Below are 25,311 nucleotides of genomic sequence, written 5' to 3'. Positions count from 1 at the left end.
AATGAGGTAACCCTTTCCCCAGAATCTCCTGGCATCCCTTCCGAGCTATTTCCCTTCTCTGCCTCACTCTTCTACTCCTGTACTCATCGCTGCAGTTTCCAAATAGATGATTTGCACATAAATCATCTCAGGGTCTGTTTCTGGGGAGCCCAATCCAAGAAAAAGTCATTTCCATACCCTCCCAGGCCATCACCATCTTCCCTGCTCTGAGCATGTGAGAGTGTACAGCTGTAATGTGGAGTCTGCACCTGACTTTCTTCTGGTTGCATTTGCCTTCTGTTCACTTGGTGTATGAATCCACACACTCCCAACCCACTCTAAGCCCTCTGAAAGAGGGCACACTATACCTTACATTTCCTTGTTACCCTGCACTGCAACTGTATTTGTGGCTCCTAGCATGTGGGCCACAAATACTTGCTGACCAGCTGTTACATAGAGACTGGAACTTGACTGGACACTAGTACAGGTCTTGTACTAGTAGACGGCAGCTGATGACATGGCAGGTTGTGAGGAAGACCAGGAACATTAAAGACATTGGGTTCCAGTTGTGGGTGGTGACTACTGGTTTTCAGGTTCTGTTGGTCTCCTTTCTGTGTGGTGGTCAAAGTGTGGTCCCCAGCTTTGGGCACCACTGGGAACTTGAATCAGAATCTACAAGTTAACAAGATCCCCAGGTGATGTGTGTGCACATGAAAGTGTAAGAGGCACTGGTCTCAAGGATCCAGGCCCCACAGGGCTTATCTGCTATAGGATCCCCCCGGGGGTCTGGGCATGCCCACATACGTATATGCATGCATGATTCATGTATGTTTATAGACACAGCCACACCCCTGCAGGTTTCTTTGTGAGACCCATTTGTTTCAATGTAAATAAATCAATAACCTTTAAAAATGATCATCTTTGGCAATGTTAGGGTAAACAGAAACCCAGGGAGCATCAAACATTATTTATTATACAGTTTCTGAGCATTTATCACACATCTGATGTGTGCAAGGCACTGTAGAGAGTGTAAAGTTAAATAAAATTCAGCTCTTGTGTTGCTGGAAGGGGCTTCGGTTTTTCTTCACTTAGAAATGATCCTTCAGTGGGCTTTGACACTTCCTGTATAACATTCCTAGAATTCCTCACCCCATCCCCTCTCCTATGGAAAATGAGGCGGCAATGAGGGGAGGATGGGGGGAGAGTGTTCCTAATTAACAGTTTTAAATAACATAGGGGATATATACAAGATTTTCCTATTGCTTAACTTTTTTTTTTTTCCTTGTTACTCAATTCATCATCTTTTGACCAGGATCTGGAAGCATCCCCAAAACCCCCAGCAGGATTTGACACATAGATGGTATCACCGTGATGTAAAGGTTTTTTTAAATAACTGTACTCTCAAAAAATATGAGGAGAGTACTTGAAAGTAGATGAATTTTGCTGCATAGCCATAACTGTACTATTTGAGCTGATATTTACATTTCAGCTCTCTGCCTTATTTATCAAAAACTGTAAGCCTGATTTTATTTTGTAGTGAATAGGAATGGGGAGCTTGGTGCTGGTTCACAGCCCCTAAGAAAAGATGTATCTGACAGTTGGCTGATCAGTCACGCTGAAATGTTCACGTTATAGTTCTTAGCATTAACCAGCATGAGTCTTGTTATCCACATGTATATAACACAAAAGAAATTACACTGAGAAGGGTATCTTAACATCAGTTTATTCCTTGTTAAGTAATAAATAAATCTAGAGTAGATAAAGAAATAGTTGCTATTTAAGATTAGTAAATTTAAGATGTCTGGAAAATGTTTTCAGAACTGTAGATTTCCCAACTTCAGCACTATGTAGATCCCATAGAGTTTCAAATATCTGGCAGTTCACCCAGAGAAGTGGAAGACAAACACTTTCCTAACTATCTCCCATTACTGAAATCTTTATTTACTTAGTATGGTTGATTTTAGAAATCCCTGGATTATACTAAGCTCCTATTGATGTCTACATTTTCTCTGGCTCTTCCTTCTACTGCCGCCTTCTTTGAAGACAAACTTCCTTCAGCTGTACGTAGCATTCTCTGTGATGGTGGTCCCTATCTCAATCAAATGTCCCTTTCCTCCTTCAAAACACTTCCTAGAGCCCACCTTCTCTATGATAGTTCCACATTCCTAAAGCATTATTTGGTGACCAACTCTTTCTCCTTCATGATTGGTAAGTACAAACTGATTGTCAGGGAAGGAGGGTAGTGGGAGGAAATGGGAAGTTACAAAGATTTCCTGAAGGAAATATTCTACCTTTCTCCACTTTAGAAAGTGAGAATTACCTTAAAGGCTAAATGCATAGATTTTAGTATCCCATACAGTAGATAAAATGGAAGCAATGGATACAATGAGGTGACTCTTCTATTATTCTGCTGAGGAATGGCAAGATTGAATCATGCTATGGTCTAAATGTGCATGGCCATCCCCACAGTTCCTATGTTGAAGCCTAACCTTAAGGTGATGGATTAGGAGGTGGAGCCTTTGGGCGGTGATTATGTCTTGAGGGTGGAGCCCTCATGTACAGGATTAGTGCCCTTATTAAAGAGTTTCCAGAGAGCTCCTTTGCCCCCTTCTTCCATGGAACCAAAAACCAAATCTGCCAACACCATGATCTTGGACTTTGCAGTCTCCAAAACTGTGACAAATAAATATATGTTGTTTACAAGCCACCCAGTGTGTGATATTTTGTTACAGAAGCCCAAATAGACTAAGACAAAATATGAGTCCATTCAAGATCTCAACACAACCTTATCTAAAAATCCTAAAATGCTGTTCTGCTTTATTTCCACTGTTTACATAAAGGTGAGCTCACAAGTGAGTGGAAAGCAATTTGGAAAGTAATTTTTTCCTCCAAGCTACTACATTTCAGACCTTCTCTTCTGAGCACATCCTGGCCAGACAGACATACCTTCAAACCTCCATCCTATTAACTGCAGTTTGTTTGCATATTTTGATTTACTTATTTATTTATGCCCTGCTGACTTCCAGCAAGCAGTTCAGGCAGTTCACAATGAAAGCATAGTTGCTATGAGACCAGAAATAATTAACCCAAGGCAAAATCCAGGAACGAGAAAGGGGAGCATTGGCGGGATAGGGGGCAAGTAGCAAAAAAACTTAAACTATCCTAGCTGAGGAAATCAACAATCTCAGGCAGGGTCACATTTGCAGACTGCATTTTTCCATTTCATTCTCCCCTATAAGTAATGAAATAATATTTATCCAAGTATTTCTGTCTAACTTGTATTTTGGGAGTTACGTCTCAGCTACCATGAATAAAACATCCTGGTGATATTTTTTTGACAGTAAGTAGGTGTAAAGAAAGATAGGCATCTTGTATTTAATTGTATAATGAGTAAATTATGTAATATAATGAGTAAAGTATGGAAAGTTCAATTGTAGCTGATGTATAGTTCAACTGAGTTAAATCTTACCATATTGTTCCTTTTCTAATGACCACAAAGCACTTTTTCTTTTTTTCCTGGCAAAAGGTTCAAACACAATTTCTCTTTCTTTCTTCCTTTCATTTTTCTTTCTTCCTATTTCTTTTCTTTCTTTTTGGACCTGTAATAAGCAACTTTCTTCAAAATGGTTTCCATGATTGGGCCAGAAGACCTGTGGTTACTTTTTTCTATCATTCTGTGATTATACCACATTTGCAAAACAGATATTGTGTAGTTAAAGATGGGCTGCTTCTTTGAGTTCTCTAGAAATGTCTCAATGCTAAAATCCCCAATGGTCTTTCAAAACGTTTCCTTAATTGAAGCAAAAGAAATAGTGGAACCATTGTTGGGGATAATCAATGAGAGGTCATTTACATGAGGGGACCGTGGTGTGGTGGGAGAAGAAATTCTGGCTCCGTATAATTCATTCTGAGTCGCTTGAGCCCACACAAAAGATTTACCTTTAAAAGGCTAAGTTCCCAAGCCCCCAGTTTTTAAAGAGTAAATCCAAACTGTAGAACCTCTAAATCCTTTATCAACCCATAAAATAACACTATGGTTCAAAGCTCAAATTAGATAGATTTCTACAAGCTTTAAGGTCTGTAAGTATTTGGGGGTCAATGCAAAGAAAAGATGCTGGGAAATAAACTCAGCACAAATGAAGAGAGATTTGGGTTTTCAGACATAAATGTGGCCACACCAAATGCTATTTAGGGAAAAATAGTCTTAAATTGGACACACTTATTTGACAGCAGACCGTGTTCAGTTTTCTGGCCTTTAAAAAAATCAGTCATACTAAAAACATAATTTATTTGGTTACATTATTGTCTCAAATAGCAAGACATAAAAGTAAGCTACCTTTCACATTCTCTGATTTCTACTTTAAATCCTAAGTCAACTTCATTGAAACCTCTCTTTGAGGAAGACATAGTAAGTTCAACATTTAAATAAAAGCCATAACTGCTTTATAAGTACAAAAATTATACCTTGTATTTTTTTGTTTTGTTTTTTTTTTACAAGGGCGGGGTTTACTTTAGCATTCTGTGCCTGATGCACGGAGTTGAACTGAGTCCAGTAGATCCTTAACTTTTGCCATGTTACAAAATTTGAGGTTCATTCAAAACAAAGGATACATCTGTTTTCATCAGCTGCTTCTTAAATTTTATTACTGGGACTTATTCTTTTTAATTGTTTTGCCTAAGCAGTATTGTTTTACTAGGCATGATTTATTACTCTCCCATGTGCCCACAGAAACTGTGTGTTCCTGAAATCATGCAAACTAAATCAAAAATCATAAGGAAAGGATGGGAAGTTATTCCCTTTACATTGGATTAAATGATCATTTAGAATATGTAAATCTGTTTAAATTATAATAGAGCTTTGTTTTTCAATGGGAAGAAAAATACGTTCAGTTAACTCCAAGCTGATATAAAGAAAATTGAGGCATGATGAGAGGATAGAAGAAAGAATTGAGGAATATGACTTTTTGGAATGCTATTTTAAAAATCAGCTCAAAACTGGAGGATTATCTGCCTAAGGAGACATTAACAGTGTTTTTGTTTATATATGCTCTACTTCGTTCCACAAAAAGGGTTCTCAGGCAGCTTGCTCTCTCAATGTTCTATTTAAAATAAAATACTGAATCTTAGCTTTTGAACATGATAAACTAACAGCATTTGAGGCCTACTTACTGTGCAAGCATTTTGCGTATATTTTTGTGCTAGTATTTTCAGGCTAGAAGAGCATATCCTTGTCTGGGGGTAGCATAATTTTTAAAGAGTAAAATTTATTAACTGTAGAATTATCTTGGAATTCATAGATTACTGGATGACTTTATTTTACTGGACCATTACTGCCTTGTCTACTTCAATAACGGCGATTTTTTGTGGGATTGAAAATGTTATAACTGTAGAATATTTTTGCTTCAGATACAGGAAAATATTGAGAAAGACTGGGAAATAATTGCAAAGAGAAAAAGATCTAGCTATTGATAGATCATGAGGATTCAAGTCACTAAGAAAACCTTAAGTTATATAGTCTTTTGACTTAATCATGTGACATTTTTAAAAAGAGAAATAGGCTTTCTCGGTAAAATGTTGAGCACGTTTCACTTCTAGCTAAACCTTTCCGCAGGTTACTGAAACAGTGGCCCATATTTGCTTCCTGGGTGGGTATTGGGGTTTTAGACATCTCTAGAACTTCCAAACCTTTATCAGTTCACAAAATAAGTTAACTCAGAAAAATTAAGGGAATATATGGCTTCTGAGACAGCTTATTTTAGTGTTGGTGATAATTTAGATATGTCTGCATTTACATTTAGGATTTTCGACACTGAAACAATATTAGCTAACATTTACTTAGCATTTCCCTGTGCCAGGCATTGTTCTGAATGCTTTGTTTTTAACTCACTGAATCTTCACAACCACTGTATGAGGCAGACCCATTAACCTGTTTTATGAACTGAGCCATGGAGAGTTAAGTGACTTGCCCAAGGTCCATGACTGCCTGGTGGCAGTGCCAGGATTCAAACACAGGGAGGAGCTTCTGAGCACACTGTGACCACCACACCACCACCCGCTTCTGCTCAGCTGGGAGGGCTTTCCATGGGACTGCCACCTTTCTGTTCTCTGAGGGTGGAACTTCCTCTGGGAGTATGTATCCAAAGAAAATCTCTCACACTTATCAACAACTCAAACAGCCAATACTCTTTTTGTTTGCCCTGCTAGTGTCTTACTCACCAATTCTACTTTCCAAGCAGTAAAGGAAGCCTCTGGAAAGGCAAACACTCATTGTTTCAAGGGGAAATTTTAGGCAGTGGAACAACTTAGGCTGCTGCTAGAAGGTGTCTCAGAAAGAGCTATAAATCTTCAGGGTGGGTGCGGTTCAGAGAGGCCTGAGCAGGAGCTGAGATGGAGAAACTTTGCACGTTGCACAGACAGACCAGCTAAATCCAACAGAAAAGCAGGTCTCTAATGAACTGGACTCGGTCATTTGGAATTTCTAAGAAGAGTGACTATAAACTCATCAGTCAATAGAATCTTTAACATTTTATTTTAAAGGTTAATATCTCAAACTCTGAACAGACAACAGAATAGGAGGGACCAAAAGTCTTCCAGTAGAATAGGACCAGGAGTCATACATCACCAGTAAGTAAAACTTTACATGTTTCAAAGGGACTCCCACTGTTTAAAAATGACTTTTAAAACCTGATATTGATTTCTCTGCAGGGGAGGTATTCAGAGAAAGAGAGAAGCACAAGGGAGGGGCACACCGGTGCTTTCAATGGTATTGCCAGTGTTCTGTTTCATTACTTAAATATGTTTATACATATTCTTTCATATGCAGCACATATTCTATAATGTAAAAAAAAACCATTAAACATTTACTATGTGCCAAATAGTATGGCTGGCATTGACAACAATAATATAATAAAACAATAGGCCTCTACTAAATGGCTTATTTTTTAGCTCATTGACATTTCTAGTATAATCACATCTTATTAAGAATAATACTTGTGGGCTTCCCTGGTGGCGCAGTGGTTGAGAATCTGCCTGCTGATGCAGGGGACACGGGTTCGAGCCCTGGTCTGGGAAGATCCCACATGCCGCGGAGCAACTAGGCCCGTGAGCCACAACTGAGCCTGCGCATCTGGAGCCTGTGCTCCTCAACAAGAGAGGCCGCGACAGTGAGAGGCCCGCGCACCGCGATGAAGAGTGGCCCCCACTCGCCACAATTGGAGAAAGCCCTCGCACAGAAACGAAGACCCAACACAGCCAAAAATAAATAAATAAATTTAAAAAAAAAAAAAAAAAAAGAATAATACTTGTAATAACAATTGATTGCTACCATTTTTTAAAACCATTTGCTCTATGCCAGGTCCTTTATAGGTATTATTTCATTATTCCTCATAACAAAGTCTTGAAGAATTTGTGTCAGCTGAGTTTGTTAATAGCATATCACACTAAAGGCAGCTTCAATAATAAGAATATTTATTATCTCATTTAAGAAGTCTGAAAGACTTGATGGGTCCAAGTTCCTTCAAAAATTCCAAAATGTCATCGAAAACCCTTGGTGACAAGGCTCTTTTCTCTCCACCTCCCCAGTATATTGACTTGGCCCCATAAGTATGTCCCCTCATGCTTGTAAGATGGCTGCCACAGATCCAGGCAGCACATGGTGTAGACACAGCAACGTCTGATCAAAGAAAAGGCATGTGTCCTTCCATGTTTCTCTTCTCATTTGGGAGAAAAACCTTTTCCATCAATCTCTCACCCCAGAAAACTTCACCGCAAGTCCAAATGCCCAGGATAAACTCATATACCCGTCCCCTAGTTACAAAGGAGGCTGAGGAATTGAGTAGCTGTCATTTTCACATTATGGCAGGATGGAGATTTTACCAATAAGAAAGAAGGTGATAGGATGAGATATGACTATTGATAGGCAAGCAAAAATATCTGCCACTGAATTGCTAGCTCTAATTTATAGATGAAGAAACTGAGGCTCAAAGTGGTTAAATAAGATGCTCAAAGTTATACAGCTAATAAAAACACCAGGCCCCAAATCATCTCATGTTTTTCTTAGCATAAGTCCAGCCATGCCAAAAGTATCTATCAGTACAGCCATTCCCCAAAAGGAGGTAGGAAGATTTAACAAATCCTATTTTGCTGAAAAGCATGAGGTTTCCCCACCTCATGGTTCCAGAGCCGTGTCAGGAGTGTTGGGGTGTTGATGGTGATTTTCAATAATAAACTTTATGTCAGGCAACACATTAAGCACCGAAGGTACAAAGATGAACATGACATGTCCAGCCTTTGAGGGGCACACCGGGAAAGGTGACAGTGACACAGAAATTGCAGGCACGGATGTCAGGGCTCTCATGAAGATACAGCCAGAGGTCTGAGGAACACAGAGATAGGTACAAGCAACTTTGGCTGGAAGAGTTCAGGAGGACTTCACAGAAGAGGTGACATTTGAAGTGGTTTAAAGACGTGTGGGAGGATACAAGGAAGAGAAGGAGAGGAAGGGCTTCCAGTAGCCAACAGTCTGCCCTAATGGAAGACATCTGTTTCTGATGGAAACTGGGTTGATAAAGGAGATGGAAGAAGAGAAAACAATTTTAAGGGTGGTCTTTTAAAATGGCAACAACCCCTAGCCACAGATAGCTCCGAGAAGGCGGCATATCTCAGTATCTCCAACATGAACACCACTTCATAAATGTCTTACCGAGCATATCAGAATCTATTAAAAAAGGATTTACAGATAAGTTTCTCCTTTGGCTTTTTCATAATTACAATTCTCATTCAGGGAGAGCTTCATTCAGTGTTCCAAACCAAATGGATCCCTTTTTTAAAAAAGAATGGCATTATTCTAACATCTGTTTTTCCATTTTTTTTTTGTAAAGCATCAAAAAAAGTAAAGAAGGATTTTAGAATATGTCATGTTACCATGTTTTTCATATTCTGCTATAAATAACTGAGTTGCTGTTCCAGTCATACTCAAAGAGAATGTGCATACTATTTTTTTGAAGTTGATTTACAATATTGTGTTCAATTCAGGTGTACAAGAATGTGCATCCTATTTAGTTCAGGATTTAAAAAATATTTCTAATAGCTCAAATGTATTATATGGTTAGGTCTTTGATATATCTACTTGTGTGTTACTTGCTTTAACTATCAATTTTGAGAGAAGTATATTAAAATCTCCAACTACAAATATTCATTGATCTGTTTTTCCCTGAAGTTTTACCAATTGCTAAATAAATTTTGAGGTTGTTTTGTTAAAAATAAAAAACAAAAAACAATTGAGTTGCAAGCAAAAAGCAATGGCTGTCGCCAGCCTTCAATCTGCACACCCAAGTTGGGTCATATATACAAATCCATCTGTGGTGGGGAAAAGAATTAATATGTGGGTGAAAAACAGAGCACATGTGGATTTGGATATACAGTAACTTACTAAGGAAAGAACGTTTCAATTAGTTTAAAGGCAAGGAGAGAATCTCCCTGTGGTGAAAAGTAGAAGGAAAGAAACTGGCAAGATGAGCTGGAGACTTAAACTCAAACCAAACTCCATATGACCTGGTTAAGCTGAGCTCACATTCCTGATGGCTGAATGGAAAGTCAGGCCCAGCAGTTTGGAATATCTTTCAATTCTGACCAGAAGATAATTTTCTTTTATAGGAGGTCCACAAAGATGCAAGATTGATTAATCGATCCACCTATCTACGTGTCTATCTGTTGATATCTATCTATCTTTCTATTGACCTCACTGATTTTATATTCACAAAATTCACCCCAGTCTCTAAACTGTGTTTGTAACCCCAAATCAATACTCGAGGTGCTTGTGCGGTCACTCACAGACATGCACAGAATAGTGCCCACTGCACAGGTTCCCAGCTGGGGTTGAACAAGGCAATGCTCTGCCTTCTTGTTTCAGTTCCCCTCTCTCTGTAAACAAGTGTCTGTTCTTCTCATGGTCTATTTAGTGCCACAGTCTAATCTTTGTGCTCTTTCTTGGTGACTTCATTGCTTAAAATGTCTACAAGTTTAGTGCTGAAGTGCTCTCTAGTGTTCCCAAGTGTGAGAAGGCTGTGATGCACCTTATGGAGAAAATTCGTGTGTTATGTAGGCTACATTCAGGCACGAGTTATAGCGCTGTTAGCTGTGAGTTCAATTTTAATGAATTAACGATCTGTATCAATTAAGACATCTTTTTTTTTTCTTTTGAATTTTACTTTATTTTTTTTATATAGCAGGTCCTTATTAGTTATCTATTTTATGCATATTAGTGTATATATGTCAATCCCAATCTCCTAATTCATCCCACCACCATCCCTCCCCGGCTTTCCCCCCTTGGTGTCCATAGATTTGTTCTCTACATCTGTGTCTCTATTTCTGCCTTGCAGACCAGTTCATCTGTACCATTTTTCTAGATTCCACACATATGCATTAATATACAATGTTTGTTTTTCTCTTTCTGACTTACTTCACTCTGTATGACAGTCTCTAGGCCCATCTATGTCTCTATAAATGACCCAATTTCGTTCCTTTTTATGGGTGAGTAATATTCCATTGTATATATGTACCACATCTTCTTTATCCATTCATCTGAAGAGGTCTTTAGATAGAAACACACATAAAACAAGGTTATGTATTGATCAGTTGATGAAAATGTGTGACCAGAGACTTTCAGGAACCTACCTCTATATTTGCTCTAGAAGCAATGCTTCAGTATTTGCTAATTCAGTGTTTGAAATGACTTTATAGAACATAGCTACTATGAATAATAATAATCGACTCTGTGTACACAGACACACGCATACACACAACACACACACATACACATATACATAGAGAGACAGACGGTGATATATCATCACATTCACCAGCAGTGTGAGGCTGTCTAGCAGAGTCCTCTGAGCTGAAATAATTTCCCACCTTCTCACAGACTCCAGAGTAGGGTGCCCAACTGTCCCAATTTGCCCTCGATTGAAGAGTTCCCCAGGATTTGGAACCTTCAATGCCAAAACCAGGAAAATCCCAGGACCAATCAGAAAGAGTTGGTTCCCCTACTCTAGAGTTTCTTGAAGCCAGGTAATTGAGGTGGAGGAGGGGCCCATACTAACCCTTCAGCTCTTGCTCTGAAGCTAGTAACCCCACCATCATTAGGAAAGAGGCTCATGGAATAAATACACCACCAAGCAACTGCTGGCCTCACTTAGGCTTCTGAGGGCTCCTAAGTAAAGGCTGGGATCTCCCTGGCAAAGCTTCACTGAGAAAGCATTAACAAGCTCATTTGATTTACATTCCTAATGCCCCTTGCAAGTGTCTTTTTGGTGTGTGGAGACGTCTAAGGGTTGAATTATGAAAAAATAACAATGAAATGGCCCAGTAAAAAAGCAAGAATAACAGATGCCCAGTAAATAAAATATTTTCATTCAGGCAGCAAAATAAATTATTTTCTTTAACTCTTTTGTAAATTGATAAAGGACAGAGAGAAAAGTATGGATTTTAGGACCAAATCCACATTTCCTAAAATCAGCAAATTCTCAAACTTTCGGAGATTTGGAACTCTACATAGACTAGTGATTCTCAGCCCTGGCTCTATATTAGAATTACTTGGGAGGTTTTAAAAATTCCTCTGCCTGGACCCCACCCATCACAATGAAATTAAATAGAAATGGGGGCGGGGGGGGAGAGGGGAATTATTGGGCATTAGAATTGTTCTAAAAGCTTCACAGGTGATTCTAACATACAGCCAGGGTTGAGACCCTCTCACAAGGAGCATAGTGTTGAGAAAGGGTCTTGGGAAAGTTCAGCAGAGAACGCTGAAATCAGTTGCTGATACCTGCTGTGGGTGGAAGACAGGAAGGTAGCAGCAGACAGGGCTGCACTAAGCCATCTTTTTCAGCCTAGCCAAAGTGGAAATATTCAGACTCTGAAATCAGGCAGATCTTGATTCACTCTTGTGTCTGCTACCAAGACTCGTATTACCAGTGTAATCTTGGTCCAGTGATTGGCCCTCTTATCAGTATCTTCATCCTCTTACCATTTTGCAAGGTTGTCATGAGGATTAAGTGAGGAAGCAGATGCCAAGTACCTGGGACTCAGTGGATGCTTAATAGAGGGAAACAATCATCACCATAACCAGGCACCCACATTTTCATTTTTGGCCGCTTTCTGATTTACATTCTGTTATCCTAACAAAGAATAACAGAGGCGTTTTATGAGGTAATAGTAGCAGTATTTTACAAACAAAATGAATAACACAAAAAAAATGAATGGTATGACCAAGGCAAATCACTGCCTGTGACCCCAATCCAGCCACACCTATTCATTTACTTATTGTCTGTAGCTGTTTTCCCATAACAGATACCACATGGCCCATAAAGCCAAAAATATTTACTCTCTGATTCTTTACAGGAACAGTTTGCTGACCCTTGATTCTAGTTCATCAATTCTCAGTGCAGTCCATGGACCCCTGAGACCCCTTCAGGGGATCTGCGAGGTCCAAGCTATTTTCACACTAATGCTCACACATCATTGACCTTTTTCACTGTGTTGACATTTGCACTGAAAGGACAAAAGCGATGATGGGTAAAACTGCCAGTGCCTTAGCACAGATCAAGACAGTGGCACCAAAACGTACTCATCGACTCCTTCACCACCACATGTTTGCAGGGAAGAAACCAAACAAACAAAAAGCCAGTTTCACTTAGGTTGGCCCTGTTGATATTTTGAGCCAAATATTTTGATATTTGGTTTCCGGGGGGCTATCCTATGCACTGTAGGATGTTTAGCAGCATCTCCAGCCTCTACCCGGTAGATACGACCAGCTTGTCCCCCCTAACACCCCCAGCAGTGACAACCAAAAATGTCTCCAGACATTTTTTGAAATTTCTTTTATTTAACTTAATAACTGGTAAATATCAATAGATATAACTCAGATGAACAAAAACTCTTTGGTGTCTTCTATAACTTTTTAAGACAGTAAAAAGTTCCTGAGACCAAAAAGTTTGAGACCTGCTGGTCTATTTTGTATTTACAGAGTATTTATGATATTTACACCACTAAATCAAAATAAAGTGAAAAGGATCCTATAACTGATGATGAACAAGAGACAGGAAAAAGGCGTGGGAAAATATGTGCAAGGGTGGGTTTGGGATTTGGGGTGGGAGGGATGGAAGTATAGCCAGAGAAGACACAGCTTTAGAGACACGGGGATCAGTGTGACCTGAGTGAGTTAGTCCTCCATCTGTGCCTCAGTTTCCTTCTTATAAAATGGCAGTGATCACAGTATTATTGGGAGGATTGCACGAGTAAATACATAAAAATCGTATAGAATAGGATTGGCACTTAGATTAAGTGTTCTCTGTGGGTCAGCTATTATTATTTTAATATTAAATAATCAATTTATGTCAGAAGGGATGAGGTCAGGCTTGCCATTAAGGCACACAGGTGCTGCTGACCCTGTCCCCACGGTGGGATGACTGAAAGCAGAAAAATGCAGTCACTGGTCCCCAGAGATGAAATATTGTGGAGCCAAGAAAGAAATCAGAATCTCCTAAACCCCTTCTTACCCTAACATCACACTTTCTAATCCAGAATCACATCTGTTACCCCTGTGAGGTACATGGGCATGCTCCAAGTTTTCAGAACAAGCGATGTGAGGTTGGCTAGGCTTCATGTGTTAGTTCCAGAGCAGTTATAACTTTTCTTGTTCCCACACTGTGATTAATTTTTCCTTCAGCTCAATTTGGCTTCCAGGAAATCATCCAGAATTGTGTTGATTTCAGCAAGTACGCACACAGCCATCCTCACCTTTAGGAAGACATGTGCTTTCAAAAAAGGGCTCTTAATGAAACCGTAGGGACACTTCTTAGGTAAGCAAAAGAAATGTTTGTGGACTGACTAAAAAAAACTGCTAAAGAGGAACCTGAAGCTGAAGCTGAGGAAGTTACTTGAAATTTGAAATCGCATTCTCCATAGTAAAGTGCCACATCTCCCGTGTCCCTTTTCTTATCTCTTCCAACCTCCCTTTGTCAATCAGGACACTTTGCTGTAACTGTTTTCTGTGGTTACTGAGACTGTTGGGTTTAGATCCTAAAATCTTGCTGAATTCACATGTAATATTCTCTGTGAAATCTGACCTGACTACACTATTTAACATTAACCCCCCTCTGTGGGTCTCCCTAATCTGCCTCATCTTCCTTTGAGGTACATTTCTCCATCCAACACACTCTGTATTTTACACATGTATTTTGTTTATTGTCTGTCTGCCTCATTATCATGGCAGAGATTATCTTGTTTCTTCAGCACTATGTTCCTAGCTTCTAAAACAGTGTCTGGTGCAGGGTAGGGACCCTCACATCCAGCTTTTGCCTTGAAATGAGGAAGGGAAAATGTCCCTGTGATGCATTGCACACCGTGAATTCACATACAGAGCCCTTGCATGAATGAAAGCATCTATGTTGAAAAAAATATTAGACTCAAGAGTACTTAGGTATCCTTCTGCAGCCTGACAATTATATGAGCCAGAGTATAAAATGGGCTATCAAGGAACTTGTTCTAATGGTGTTTATTTTTCATTCCTCTAATATTGTTATCCTTCAATGAGTAAATATCTCTTCAGTTAGCTGTCCAGCTCACTGAAGTGCTAGCCTTAGTCCCACATATCCAGACAGAGCACTGTGCCCTAGGGGTTCTTACCAAATAGTTATTAAGGGATTGATGGCAGATGTACCCCCTTCCCCAAGAGATGTGTTCCAGTGCAATTGTACATGGACTCTTTGAAAAACAAGTTAAGTATTAAAGACTAGGGAAGTTCACTACTGCAATCTGTTCTGTAATAAATATTTCTTTTAAAGTACAGAATTCTTTTGCAACTACATACCTTTATTTGTAAAGTCATGCCTTGGCATATAAGGTTTGCTTAAATCAGTGAATCAAGACATACACACCGAGTGTAGACACTACAGGCTCAGTTCTGTGCCTGGCTGATGATTGATGTATGAGAAGTGGCCCCTTTAGGAGACTTGAGTGGTACATGTAACCGTTAGGGAATTATATGTGGAAGGGGGGATTGTGGGTCCCTTAAAGGCAGAGACCACTTCTCATTCACCTTTGTCATCTAGTGTCTAGCACAGACATATTACAGGCATGCAATAAAAGCACGAGTAAACAAATGATCAAATGCAATCAAGTACTAAAAAGATTTTTTAAAAGAGTTGATAATACAGTGAAAATTCAGACAGAAGAGGTCATTGGGAATGGCTTCATGGAGGAGAAAGAAGTTACATCTTGAAAGAAATGAAGGCCCCAAATGCTAGAACAAAGGGGACAGGGGAATTCCTAGCTAGAAGAGTAATTTATACCTGCACACCTATCACTTAAAAGGATTTTGAGCATCAGCCTCCAATATATATTTATTTATAATTATACATATGGTCTATTATTTATTTATTTTTTTTGGCAGTACACGGGCCGCTCACTGTTGTGGCCTCTCCCGTTGCGGAGCACAGGCTCCCGACATGCATGCTCAGCAGCCATGGCTCACGGGCCCAGCTGCTCCGCAGCTTGTGGGATCTTCCCGGACCGGGGCACGAACCCGTGTCCCCTGCATCGGCAGGCAGACTCTCAACCACTGCGCCACCAGGGAAGCCCCCATATGCTCTATTATACTACCATTATGAAAGTTTTAAAATACATTAAAAAATAAGATTTTAAAAGACCAGTTAAAGATAAAATAAGCATATTTTTAATTATTTTTGTTTATTAATGGTATATCATTATATTGGGCATAAATCTACATTTCAAATAACGTTCTTGATAATTTTGAATTTTTTGGCTAACTTCCAATCATGTTGGATTAAATCATGTCACCTCATAATATGACTGATGAGAGGATTTATCATAGGTATAAGAGACAAGTCAGCTAAGCCATTTTCTTGTTATTCACTCACGCCTGAGTTATTCATGCTGTTCTTCATCTTCAGTTTTTTGAAGGAACGTATTTAAGTCAACTGTGAGAGTTAACTTGATTAAAGCTGAGTGATAGAATCTACTCATTCGACCAGGCACATAAAATCTGTAACATGCTGACAAATGCTTAAAGTGAACAAATGAGAGAGGATGTCCTGTGGAGAGGAGGTATACCATTATGGTACATGGCATCATCTGACAGGCAGATGGATGGGGGGTGCCGTTGACCAGGCCTCCCCTGTCCACATGGAGTTAGTGAGTCATAGGCATAGAGGCTTGGCCCAAGGAGGAACCAGAGTTGGGAAGGGTGAATGTGGGGGTCAGATCATTAATGATGGTTGAGAGATTTGGACCTGGCAAGATAGGCTCATGAGACTACATATTTTTAAGAAAGGAGTAACAGGAAAAAGGTTTTATTTATTTTTTTAAAATTGTCTTGGAAATCAGGAAAAAAAACCTCAAAGAAGCCAATTAAGAGGCATTATGAATGAAACATTGTTAGCTTCGGCTAGCTCTCTAAGTAAACTCCCCATAGAATTGTCATCTGCAGGTCATGGGACTCTGACTTTTCTTTTTAAATATAGACCTTAATTCTTCATCGTTCTTCCCCACCACCACCACCCCAGCTTTGTTAAGGTATAATTGACAAGTAAAATTATAAGATATTTAAAGTGTACAACAAATGATTTGATATACATATACATTGTGAAAGGATTCCCCCTATCAAGTTAATTAACCCATCCATTATCCCGTATGTTTTAGCAAATTTCAATTACATGATACAGTGTTATCAACTATGGTCACTATGTTATATATTAGATCCTCAGACCCTATTCATCTTATAACTGAATGTTTATACACTTTACCAACTTTTCCCTATTCCCCCCCCCCCAATGGTCCTTGGCAACCACTTTTCTAGCCTCTGTTTCTTGGGTTTGACTTCTTTTTTTAGATTCTACACATAAGAGATACCATAAAGTATTTGTCTTTCTCTGTCTGGCTTGTTTCATTTAGCATAATGCCCTCCAGATTCATCCATGTAATCACAAATGGCAGGATTTCCTTCTTTTTTGTGGCTGAATAACTTTTCATTCTATATATATATGCCACATTGTCTTTATCCATTCGTCTGTCAATGAACACTTAGGTTGCTTCCATGTCTTGGCTGTTGTACATAATACTTCTATGAACATGGCAGTGCAGATATCTCTTAGAGATAATGACTTCGTTTCCTTTGGATAGATTCCCAGAAGTAGGATTACTGGATCACAGGGTAGTTCTATTTTCAGAGGAACTGCCGTACTATTTTCCATAGTGGCTGCAGCAGTTTCCATCGCCGCCAACAGTTATACACGTTCTCCATTGTTCTTGGCAGGAGAGAGCCAGGAGCTGCTTGCCGTTCCTGGTGAGTCAGCTGGCCAGCATGGAGCACTCGTTTCACCATATTCTCCTCTTGGAGATTAAGAGCATCACGGACACCTTCTCCTCCATCCTGGGCCCTCAGAGCAGAGACATCTTCCGCATGAGCAACAGCTTCACTGCCATTGCCAAGCTCCTTACGCGACAACTGGAAACCACCAAGGCCAGAAGTGACAGGTGAGCAGGGATCCCTGGGTACCTCAGGATCTGTTGTAAACCCACTGAGACATAGTACAAAAGGCTATGTTTTCTTTTGTAAGCATAAAAGTTCCCAAAGAAAGCCAAACTCACTATCTCAACATAGAGTAACTTCTGAATAAATTATGACATTTGCCAGAATTTTTTCTAAATCTGTGAAAACCAGAATGTAACCAAAACAATCCTAAAAAAAGTGTAAAAAATACGGTAAGGGAATAAGAATGTAGTGCAAATAATAATGTTTGTAGAACTCGTTTATTTATTTAACAAGCATTTAACAGTTGCTTACTCTGTACCAGGAACCCTGCCAAAAGCTAGACGTATTGAGAGATAAAACATGTTCCTTTACCCAAAGAGCTCATTGTCTAGCGAGGAGGTAAATATTGAGTGGGTAATTAGAGAACAGTGGGAAGATTATGCTGATTATGATGCTGTCAAGGAGTTTGGGGAACACAGAGATGGGGGTACCTACTTATTCATGGAATGGAGAGGAATGGGAAGCTGAGATCAGGGAATGCTTCCCAAAAGAGGTGATATTTTGAACCAAGTCTTGAAAGATGACCAGATTGTACCAGGCTGGCTTTGGGGCAGCATGTGAAAGAGCACAGCACTTTCTGGAAACAGAAGTCATTTTGTCTGGCTAGGATGTGTGTAATAAGGAGAGCGACATTAGGTAACACTGATGAAGTGGTAGGCAGGGACCAGATGATGCAGGACATGACAGACCTTCTTAAGGAGTTTGAATTTTATCCTGGAGGCTGTGAGGAATCATGGTGGGTTTTTACATGTTAGGAGATGATCAGAACCCATGTTTCAGGAAGCTCACTCTGGCCCCAGTGCAGAGAACATCTCAGGCAGAGGCAGACTGGAGTCAGGTCAAAGGAAGGAAGGACAGAAAAGTGCCCACAGATATTAGCAATTAGAAAATTATTGATGATTGTAGTGAGTGAGCTGCCAGTGGTATGGCTGGACATAAAACAGGATGCCTGGGGTTGAAGGGAGAGGATAGATACAATAAACAAATCTGGTCCTTTCAAGAAGTTTGTGGAAAAAAATAAAGACCATGCAAGATTGAGGGAGGGGTTTTATTATGTTTTGCTACATTTTGAATGAGGAGGCACTTGGAAAGTTTTATGACCTTAGAAATTACAAAGTACTTTCAAATTCATCATCTCATTTGATTCTCATGATCACCCTAAGGGGTAAGAAGGGCAATTATCATCATTCCTATTTTATAGAAGAAGAAACAAAGGCTCAGAGACTGGTTAAATCTCTTCCCAAGGTTACACAGTAACTAAGTGATAAAAGATGGACTCAAATTTCAGATCCTATGCACTGGAAGGTATTCATTTATGGAGAAGGGGCAGGGCACATTTGAGACTAGCATCAGATTTTGTGAGTTTTGGGGCTAACAAATGATGCATATCATTTTCAGTCTGAAACAGCATTCCAAAAACACGAGAAGCCATCCTTACAAAATAGTGAACATTTAGTCACAAGGGTCCACTTTATGTCCAGCATGGCACAGAGCCTGGAGGTCCCAAGAGATATAAAACAAAACGTAAGACATAAAACACCGTTCCTCAAAGGTTTCACAGTCAGTGCATGTGATGGGGTTAATGGAAGTGCGTATAGCAGGCATGAGAGACATACAGCCAGGGAAATGAAGAATGTTCCACAAAGAAGGTGAAATTTAAGTTCATTCCATGTTTATTGAGTAGCTTCCCTGTGCCAGGCATCTGCGTAGGTACCAGATTAAGTTGCACAGTATGAATGAAAGTTCCCCAGATAAGCATCGAAAGGATACTCCAAACAGGAAGGACACTCCTCACGTGCAAAGATAAAAGAGCTTAAGAGTGTGTGACCCAGACGAACGAAAAGCAATTCGTTCATCGTGGCTGGAGTGAATACATCAGTGGAGGGTGGGAGAGTAAACTGAAAAGTTAGGTCAAAGGCAGATTCTCAGAGAAGCAAGGAGTTTGTCCTGTAAGCAACATGGCGGCTTGGAAAGATTTTAATCCAGGGAATGAACTCTGCTCCTAGCACAGTAATTAGCAGATAGTGGGCACTCAATAAATATTTCTTCACTAAAGGACTAGGTGGATGAGGAAGTGGCTGACGTGCTGGAGCCCTGAATGGATTTGGCTGGAGCTGCAGGCTGGCAAGAGAGAGAGTGACCAGGATGCTATTACTGGGGGCTTAGCAGTAGGCTCCCTCCATGGTGTACGAGGCCTGGGCTAAATCAGAGGTGGGGAACCTAAGAAGTCAGGACAGATCTTTATAGTGAGAGAGCTTGGAATTAGGAAGAATCGATTATTGGTGAGAGGTAGGGTGAGGAGAAGGGGAGGAGAGTGAATGAAAACCCAAAGATATCTATCTTGAGTGACCACATACATATGGAAGAGGATGCTGAAAACCGAGAAAAGACGTAGCAGGAGGGGAGCCCATCTGGAGGACCTCTTGGCCCACTCCACACAGAGAATATTTTATGCCCAAGATGGTCATCAAAGTCAGCAATAGCTGTTCATCTGAGGAAGCCAGATAGCAAGTGCCCTTTTCTCTCAACACCATAGTTTTGATTGAGCATATAAAAATCTGTTGCTACCTGGTTCAATGTCTAGTATAGATGCCTATAATACCAGGGTTTCTAATTTTGGTGCTCTTGACATTTGGGCTAGATAATTCTTGGTTGTGGAGCTGTTCTGTGCATTCTACAGTACTTACGAGCTTCCCCAGCCTCTGCCCACCAGATGCTAGTAGCAACCCTCCCCCTCAGCTGTGACAACCAAAAATGTCTCCAGACGCTGCTAAATGTCCCCTTAGAGACAAAAATCACCCCCAGTTGAGAACCACTGCTATTTACGTATTCCATTTAAAAACAGCATTTACACAGACCCCATGACCTGCCTAGCAGCAGCCTACACATGGCAGCATCCAAAAAATCCAAAGCCAGCATCACGAAGGGATGATTTGTCATCTGTGTGCAAGCACAAAGTCACTGTTGACCAATTTTCATGATGTGGGGAACTTCAGTTTAGAGCTTCTACAGCTGGTGTTCGGGGGAGCCACCTTACATTCTGTGCTCAGCTAGCCTGCTCATTTCTTCTTCCAGTGGTGACCGGTGTGTGCGTCAGATGTGAAAGCTCGGGCACGTATTCTGGCCAGCAGTCTATCCATTCTTTCTTGCCTCTACACAAGCAAAGTTTCAAGAGGCCAGTTGACTCTCCATGAGATTATATGTGTGAAAAAGGGTTTGTATAAAGGAGAAACATGTTATACAAGGGTGTCACATTAGGCATTCTGACAGGAAAAATGATTCTTAATAAGCAGGCCCAGTCCAATTAGCAATAAACAACTTCCACATGAAAAGAAGAATTTAGGAGATATGTAGACAGGAGAAAAAAATGAGGTCTCACTGTCAAAATATGAGTCTGCATTGGGAAAATGCATTTCTCCTCCGTTTATTATTTTTCTGAGGGGAAAAAACAAAGAAAAAATTAAATGTGAAGAGATGAAAGGTCACCACTCCCTTCACATACACCACCACCACCACCATTGCCACCACCTCAGCCTCTCTCAGTTCAAAATACTTCACCCGTTTCAACCCTCTCTGTCAGTCTCCTTCTAATCGATTGTAAGTATTCGGTGGGAATCTCAAAAAGGCTGGTGTGGACAGCCAGGCTTTTGTATTAGCTGCTCATCCTCTCTAGGATGGTTGCTAGGCTTCTTTCCCCACATCTTTTCTCTGAATAGCCTTCATTGTGACCATTTAGCTTCAGTAATTTTAATCTGTGCCCCACAAAGCAGAAAGGTCCACACTTTTGTCTAAAGCATCCAGCAAAGTCTGATCCTTACAATTGAAGGGGAAATGAATAAGGGAAGAGAGCTCAAAAGAAAATTAAAGATGGATTAAATTCAAAACAGATGTCATCTAATTTACAAATCTGACACATAGCCCAACAGGCCAGATTTTAGACTTCAGGCCAAAATTACAAGACTATCAAAAGAAAAACAATTAGCATCCTAGAGAGAATGAAAAACTGGAGGAGACGGGAGCCTCCTTTGCACCAAATGACTGAATTAATCGGGTGATTTTTTATTTGATGCACCAGGTAAGCACACTTGCACTTTTCCTGTTCCTGTATTTCAGGATGAATGTTTTTATCTAAATAATAAACCACCGGAGGCTGACTAACAGGACAGCCATGCAAAACATTTAGATTTTGAAATTAATTCTGGAGAAGCAAAAGAAAGATAACAGCAATTGTGGATTAAAAAAGAGAGGGTGGTGCTTGCTTTGGCAGCACATATGCTAAAATTGGAACGATACAGAGAAGGTTAGTATGGTCCCTACTCAAGGATGACATGCAAATTCGTGAAGCGTTCTCTATTTTTCTTACAGTTACCAAGGGGGAAGGGGTGGGAGGGAAAAACTGGGAGATTGGGATTGACATATATGCACTACTACATGTAAAATAGATAACTGATAAGACCTGCTGTATAGCACAGGGAACTCTAGTCAATACTCTGTAATGACCTATATGGGAAAAGAATCTGAAAAAGAGTGGATATATGTATGTGTATAACTGATTCACTTTGCTGTACAGCAGAAACTAACACAACATTGTAAATCAACTGTACTGCAATAAAAATTAATTCAAACATTTTTAAAAATAAAAAAGAGAGGGTGTCAAGATAGGAGAAAAGCTCTATACCTTTCACAACTGTATGAGCCCTAAGTAGCCTGCTGGGTGGCCACTAACCATTGAACCATTTGCTTGCTGGGACCCATGGGAAGCTGGGGAAAGAGAAGGTGGCTCCTGGCAGCTGTGTGCTGGCTGAGCAGTCAGTGATCCTTGGACTAGAAGACGCCTTTGCCAATGCTTGTGGTGCCAGGGACCACAGAATTGGGGACAGTTTGTCACTGGTGGTCTTAGTAGGAGGTTAGGCTTGGCCCCAACTAGGGATGGAAAGTTTGAAGGATGGATATTGTGAAAAGAAAGCAGGGGTGGGGGGGTAAATAGGAAAAATGAGAAAAAGGTAGGGAGAAAGAGGGGCCAGGAAGAAGGCACAAGGGGAAAGCAGAGGGAAAGGAGAAAGGGCACCTGGCACAGCCCTAAGTCCCAGGCCTGGGTGGTGGTGGGGGGGTCACAGTTCCCTCAGATCCAGCTTTCACACCCTAGCCAAAGCCATCAAAGTCATGGGGGAGAAAGTTACCTTTAAGAAAAGTTTTAACACAAAGCATTAACCTCTGGCTTGATTAAATGGGTGTATGTTCTTTGGTTGTTTTGGTGGTGATGGTGATAGTAGTGATGAGACTGTGTTTATTCTTTGTTTTTAAGAATCAGGTGGGAGGTGAGGGGTAGGCAATGGAAGGTAAAATATAGTCAAAACCTATTCGGTAGGTTTAAATCTGATTTCGGGATACAGGTATCCCTCACTTTTCAAAAGTTCACTTTACGCTCCTTTGCTTTGAGGGAAGACCTACATTAGTACAGTCGTCTTGATTCCAGGACCCCTCGGATACCAAAAGCCATCAATCCATCGATCCTCGAGTCCCTTTTATAAAATGGTGTAGCGCAGTTGGCCCCTGTATAGGCTAATTCCACATCCTCAGTTTCAACCAATTGCAGATCAAAATTCAGAATTCATTCTGTGGTTGGTTGAATCTGAGGGTGTGGATGGGGGGATATGGAGGGCCAATTGTATCTGTTTTTGCTAACAGAAAGAAATCCAAAGAGGTAATTGCTTCTTCACCTTATACCCATTTCAGCTTAGGAAAGGCTTCATAGGAATGCTCAGATAGCGGGGGAAACCTGTAAATGGAAAGCAGTGACACAGTGGAGGGAAGGAAATGAAACAACAGTATGTGGGAGAGAATGAAGGGAAGATAGAATAAGGAGATTATGTTCACAAGGAAAGGACTCCAGGACATCTCCCCTCCTTGGAGTCACCCCAGAGTTTTGTTTTATTCTAAATTTCATGCATTGAACATCAAAGAAGTGGATGACAGGGTGGAACAGGGGATTTGAGTCAATGTGTGTCTGGAATGTATAGCAAAGCAACATGGACTGCAGAGACCCTTTTCCAACTGTGAGACCCTTTGCAACCTGTCATTCCAGAGTTCCCATCTTGACATCTGGGAATCACATCAGAACCCAACCCTGGTGTGATACACAGTCTCTGAAGGCACAGCCCAAGAGTTTAGGAGTGATGGCTCTTTACCGAGTCCACAGCCAAACTGCAGAGAGCAGGGAGCCAGGTTCTTCTCTCCAGCTTTTCAGAGAAGGCCATGTTTCTGGGTCTGATCAAGCTTTTAACCAGCTCCTACCATGTGATGGGTTCAGGTCTGGGAGCTTTTACTATGTTATATTGTTACATCGTCACAACAACAACACCTTTTAATATATATTAGGATTACAGAGGCTTCATACTAAAGCATAGTGGAGAAGACTTTGTGGATGGGCAAGAACAAAGTAAAATTCTTTTTTTTTTTTTTGGATGCGTTGAGTCTTCCTTGCTGTGTGCAGGCTTTCTCTAGTTGCGTCGAGCGGGGGCTACTCTTCGTTGCAGTGCTCCGGCTTCTCATCGCAGTGGCTTCTCTTGTTGCAGAGCACGGGCTCTAGGCGCACGGGCTCAGTAGTTGTGGCTTGCGGGCTCTAGAGCACAGGCTCAGTAGTTGTGGAGCACGGGCTTAGTTGCCCCACGACACGTGGGATCTTCCCGGACCAGGGTTCGATCGAACCTGTGTCCCCTGCATTGGCAGGTGGATTCTTAACCACTATGCCACCAGGGAAGTCCCCAAAGTAAAATTCTTTACCCAGCCCCTACTCACCTCTAGGTTCATGGTAGTTCTTCGAGGGGCAATAGTGTAAATGCCCAGACATCAGCTCATAGAGTTTTCTTTCATTTCTTCCTTTAGTGTAGTCCAGTGTATCTCAAATTGTAGTGTGTACAAGATTTACAGTGTTCACAGTACTTCATTAATAAAGGAATTTTAAAGGAATGTCAGGGGTGACTTGCCTGTTCCTCCCCAAAGTGATACCACACTAACCTTTATTATTACCTCCTAACAATAGAATGCCTTGTTTGTGCCTCTCTTCCCACTGAAGGCTGCTCTTATCCAGGACTCCAGTTTGGTATCCCTTCCCCAGGAGGTCTTCCCCACCCACCCATGCCCATGGTGACCTTCTCTTTTGCCCTGCTACAGCTCACATTGCCTCTCCACTCCTCCACACCTGAAGTCCTGCACTGAAGTGCTAGGCATCTTTCTGTTTACCCTCCAGTCTCCCCCAAACTCGACAGAGCTAATATTCATAGCCTATGCACTGTGGAAGGAAAATAGAGTCTTAAAAGTGCTTACAAGACTTACAAGTCTTAAAAGTGCTTACAAACATGTCTTGCCCACTTTTTAGGCAAGACATGTTTATACAAAGAGAAATTGATTCTTTGAGAGCAACTGTTGGCTCAAAAAATGCACATAAGGAGGTTCAGGACCATAATTAAAAACATGTGATGTTCTGGTCAGTGTTGCCCCCTGCTTAGGAAAAGCTGAATGCTATTTCACCCCACCAAGGTAACCAGAGTTTTCATAAAAAACATGTATATGTTTTCAATCTAGGGAGGTCTAGGGTGGTCACTTGTATAAAAAGAAAATTGGAACAACCATTTGTGGCAGTAGCTGTGGTTCTTGTTACTCCTCCATGTGTAGGGAAGGAAGGGCTTCGGTTTTTTGCCCCTCTTCTTACTGAAGAAGTTAAG

The 25,311-nt window shown here is 40.7% G+C and overlaps 1 protein-coding gene and 1 non-coding gene across 3 annotated transcripts in view; both read left to right on the top strand.

Annotated features, from left to right (window-relative positions):
• The window catches only part of VEPH1 (ventricular zone expressed PH domain containing 1), a 209,713-nt gene that overhangs the window by 80,340 nt on the left and 104,062 nt on the right, over positions 1-25,311 (top strand). For both annotated transcript variants that reach the window (XM_065876610.1, XM_065876609.1), the window contains exon 6: positions 17,309-17,529. In XM_065876610.1, coding sequence (XP_065732682.1) covers positions 17,309-17,529 — 221 coding nt within the window. The remainder of the gene's footprint in view (positions 1-17,308; positions 17,530-25,311) is intronic.
• Positions 21,839-21,945, top strand: LOC136123008 (U6 spliceosomal RNA). The gene has a single exon (XR_010655890.1). It is a non-coding gene; the product is annotated as a U6 spliceosomal RNA (small nuclear RNA).

The sequence above is a fragment of the Phocoena phocoena genome, chromosome 4 (genome assembly GCF_963924675.1).
Source record: "Phocoena phocoena chromosome 4, mPhoPho1.1, whole genome shotgun sequence".
NCBI classification, from domain to species: domain Eukaryota; kingdom Metazoa; phylum Chordata; class Mammalia; order Artiodactyla; family Phocoenidae; genus Phocoena; species Phocoena phocoena.
The sequence above is the reverse complement of the archived record's forward strand: the minus strand, read 5'-3'. Positions and strand labels throughout refer to the sequence as shown.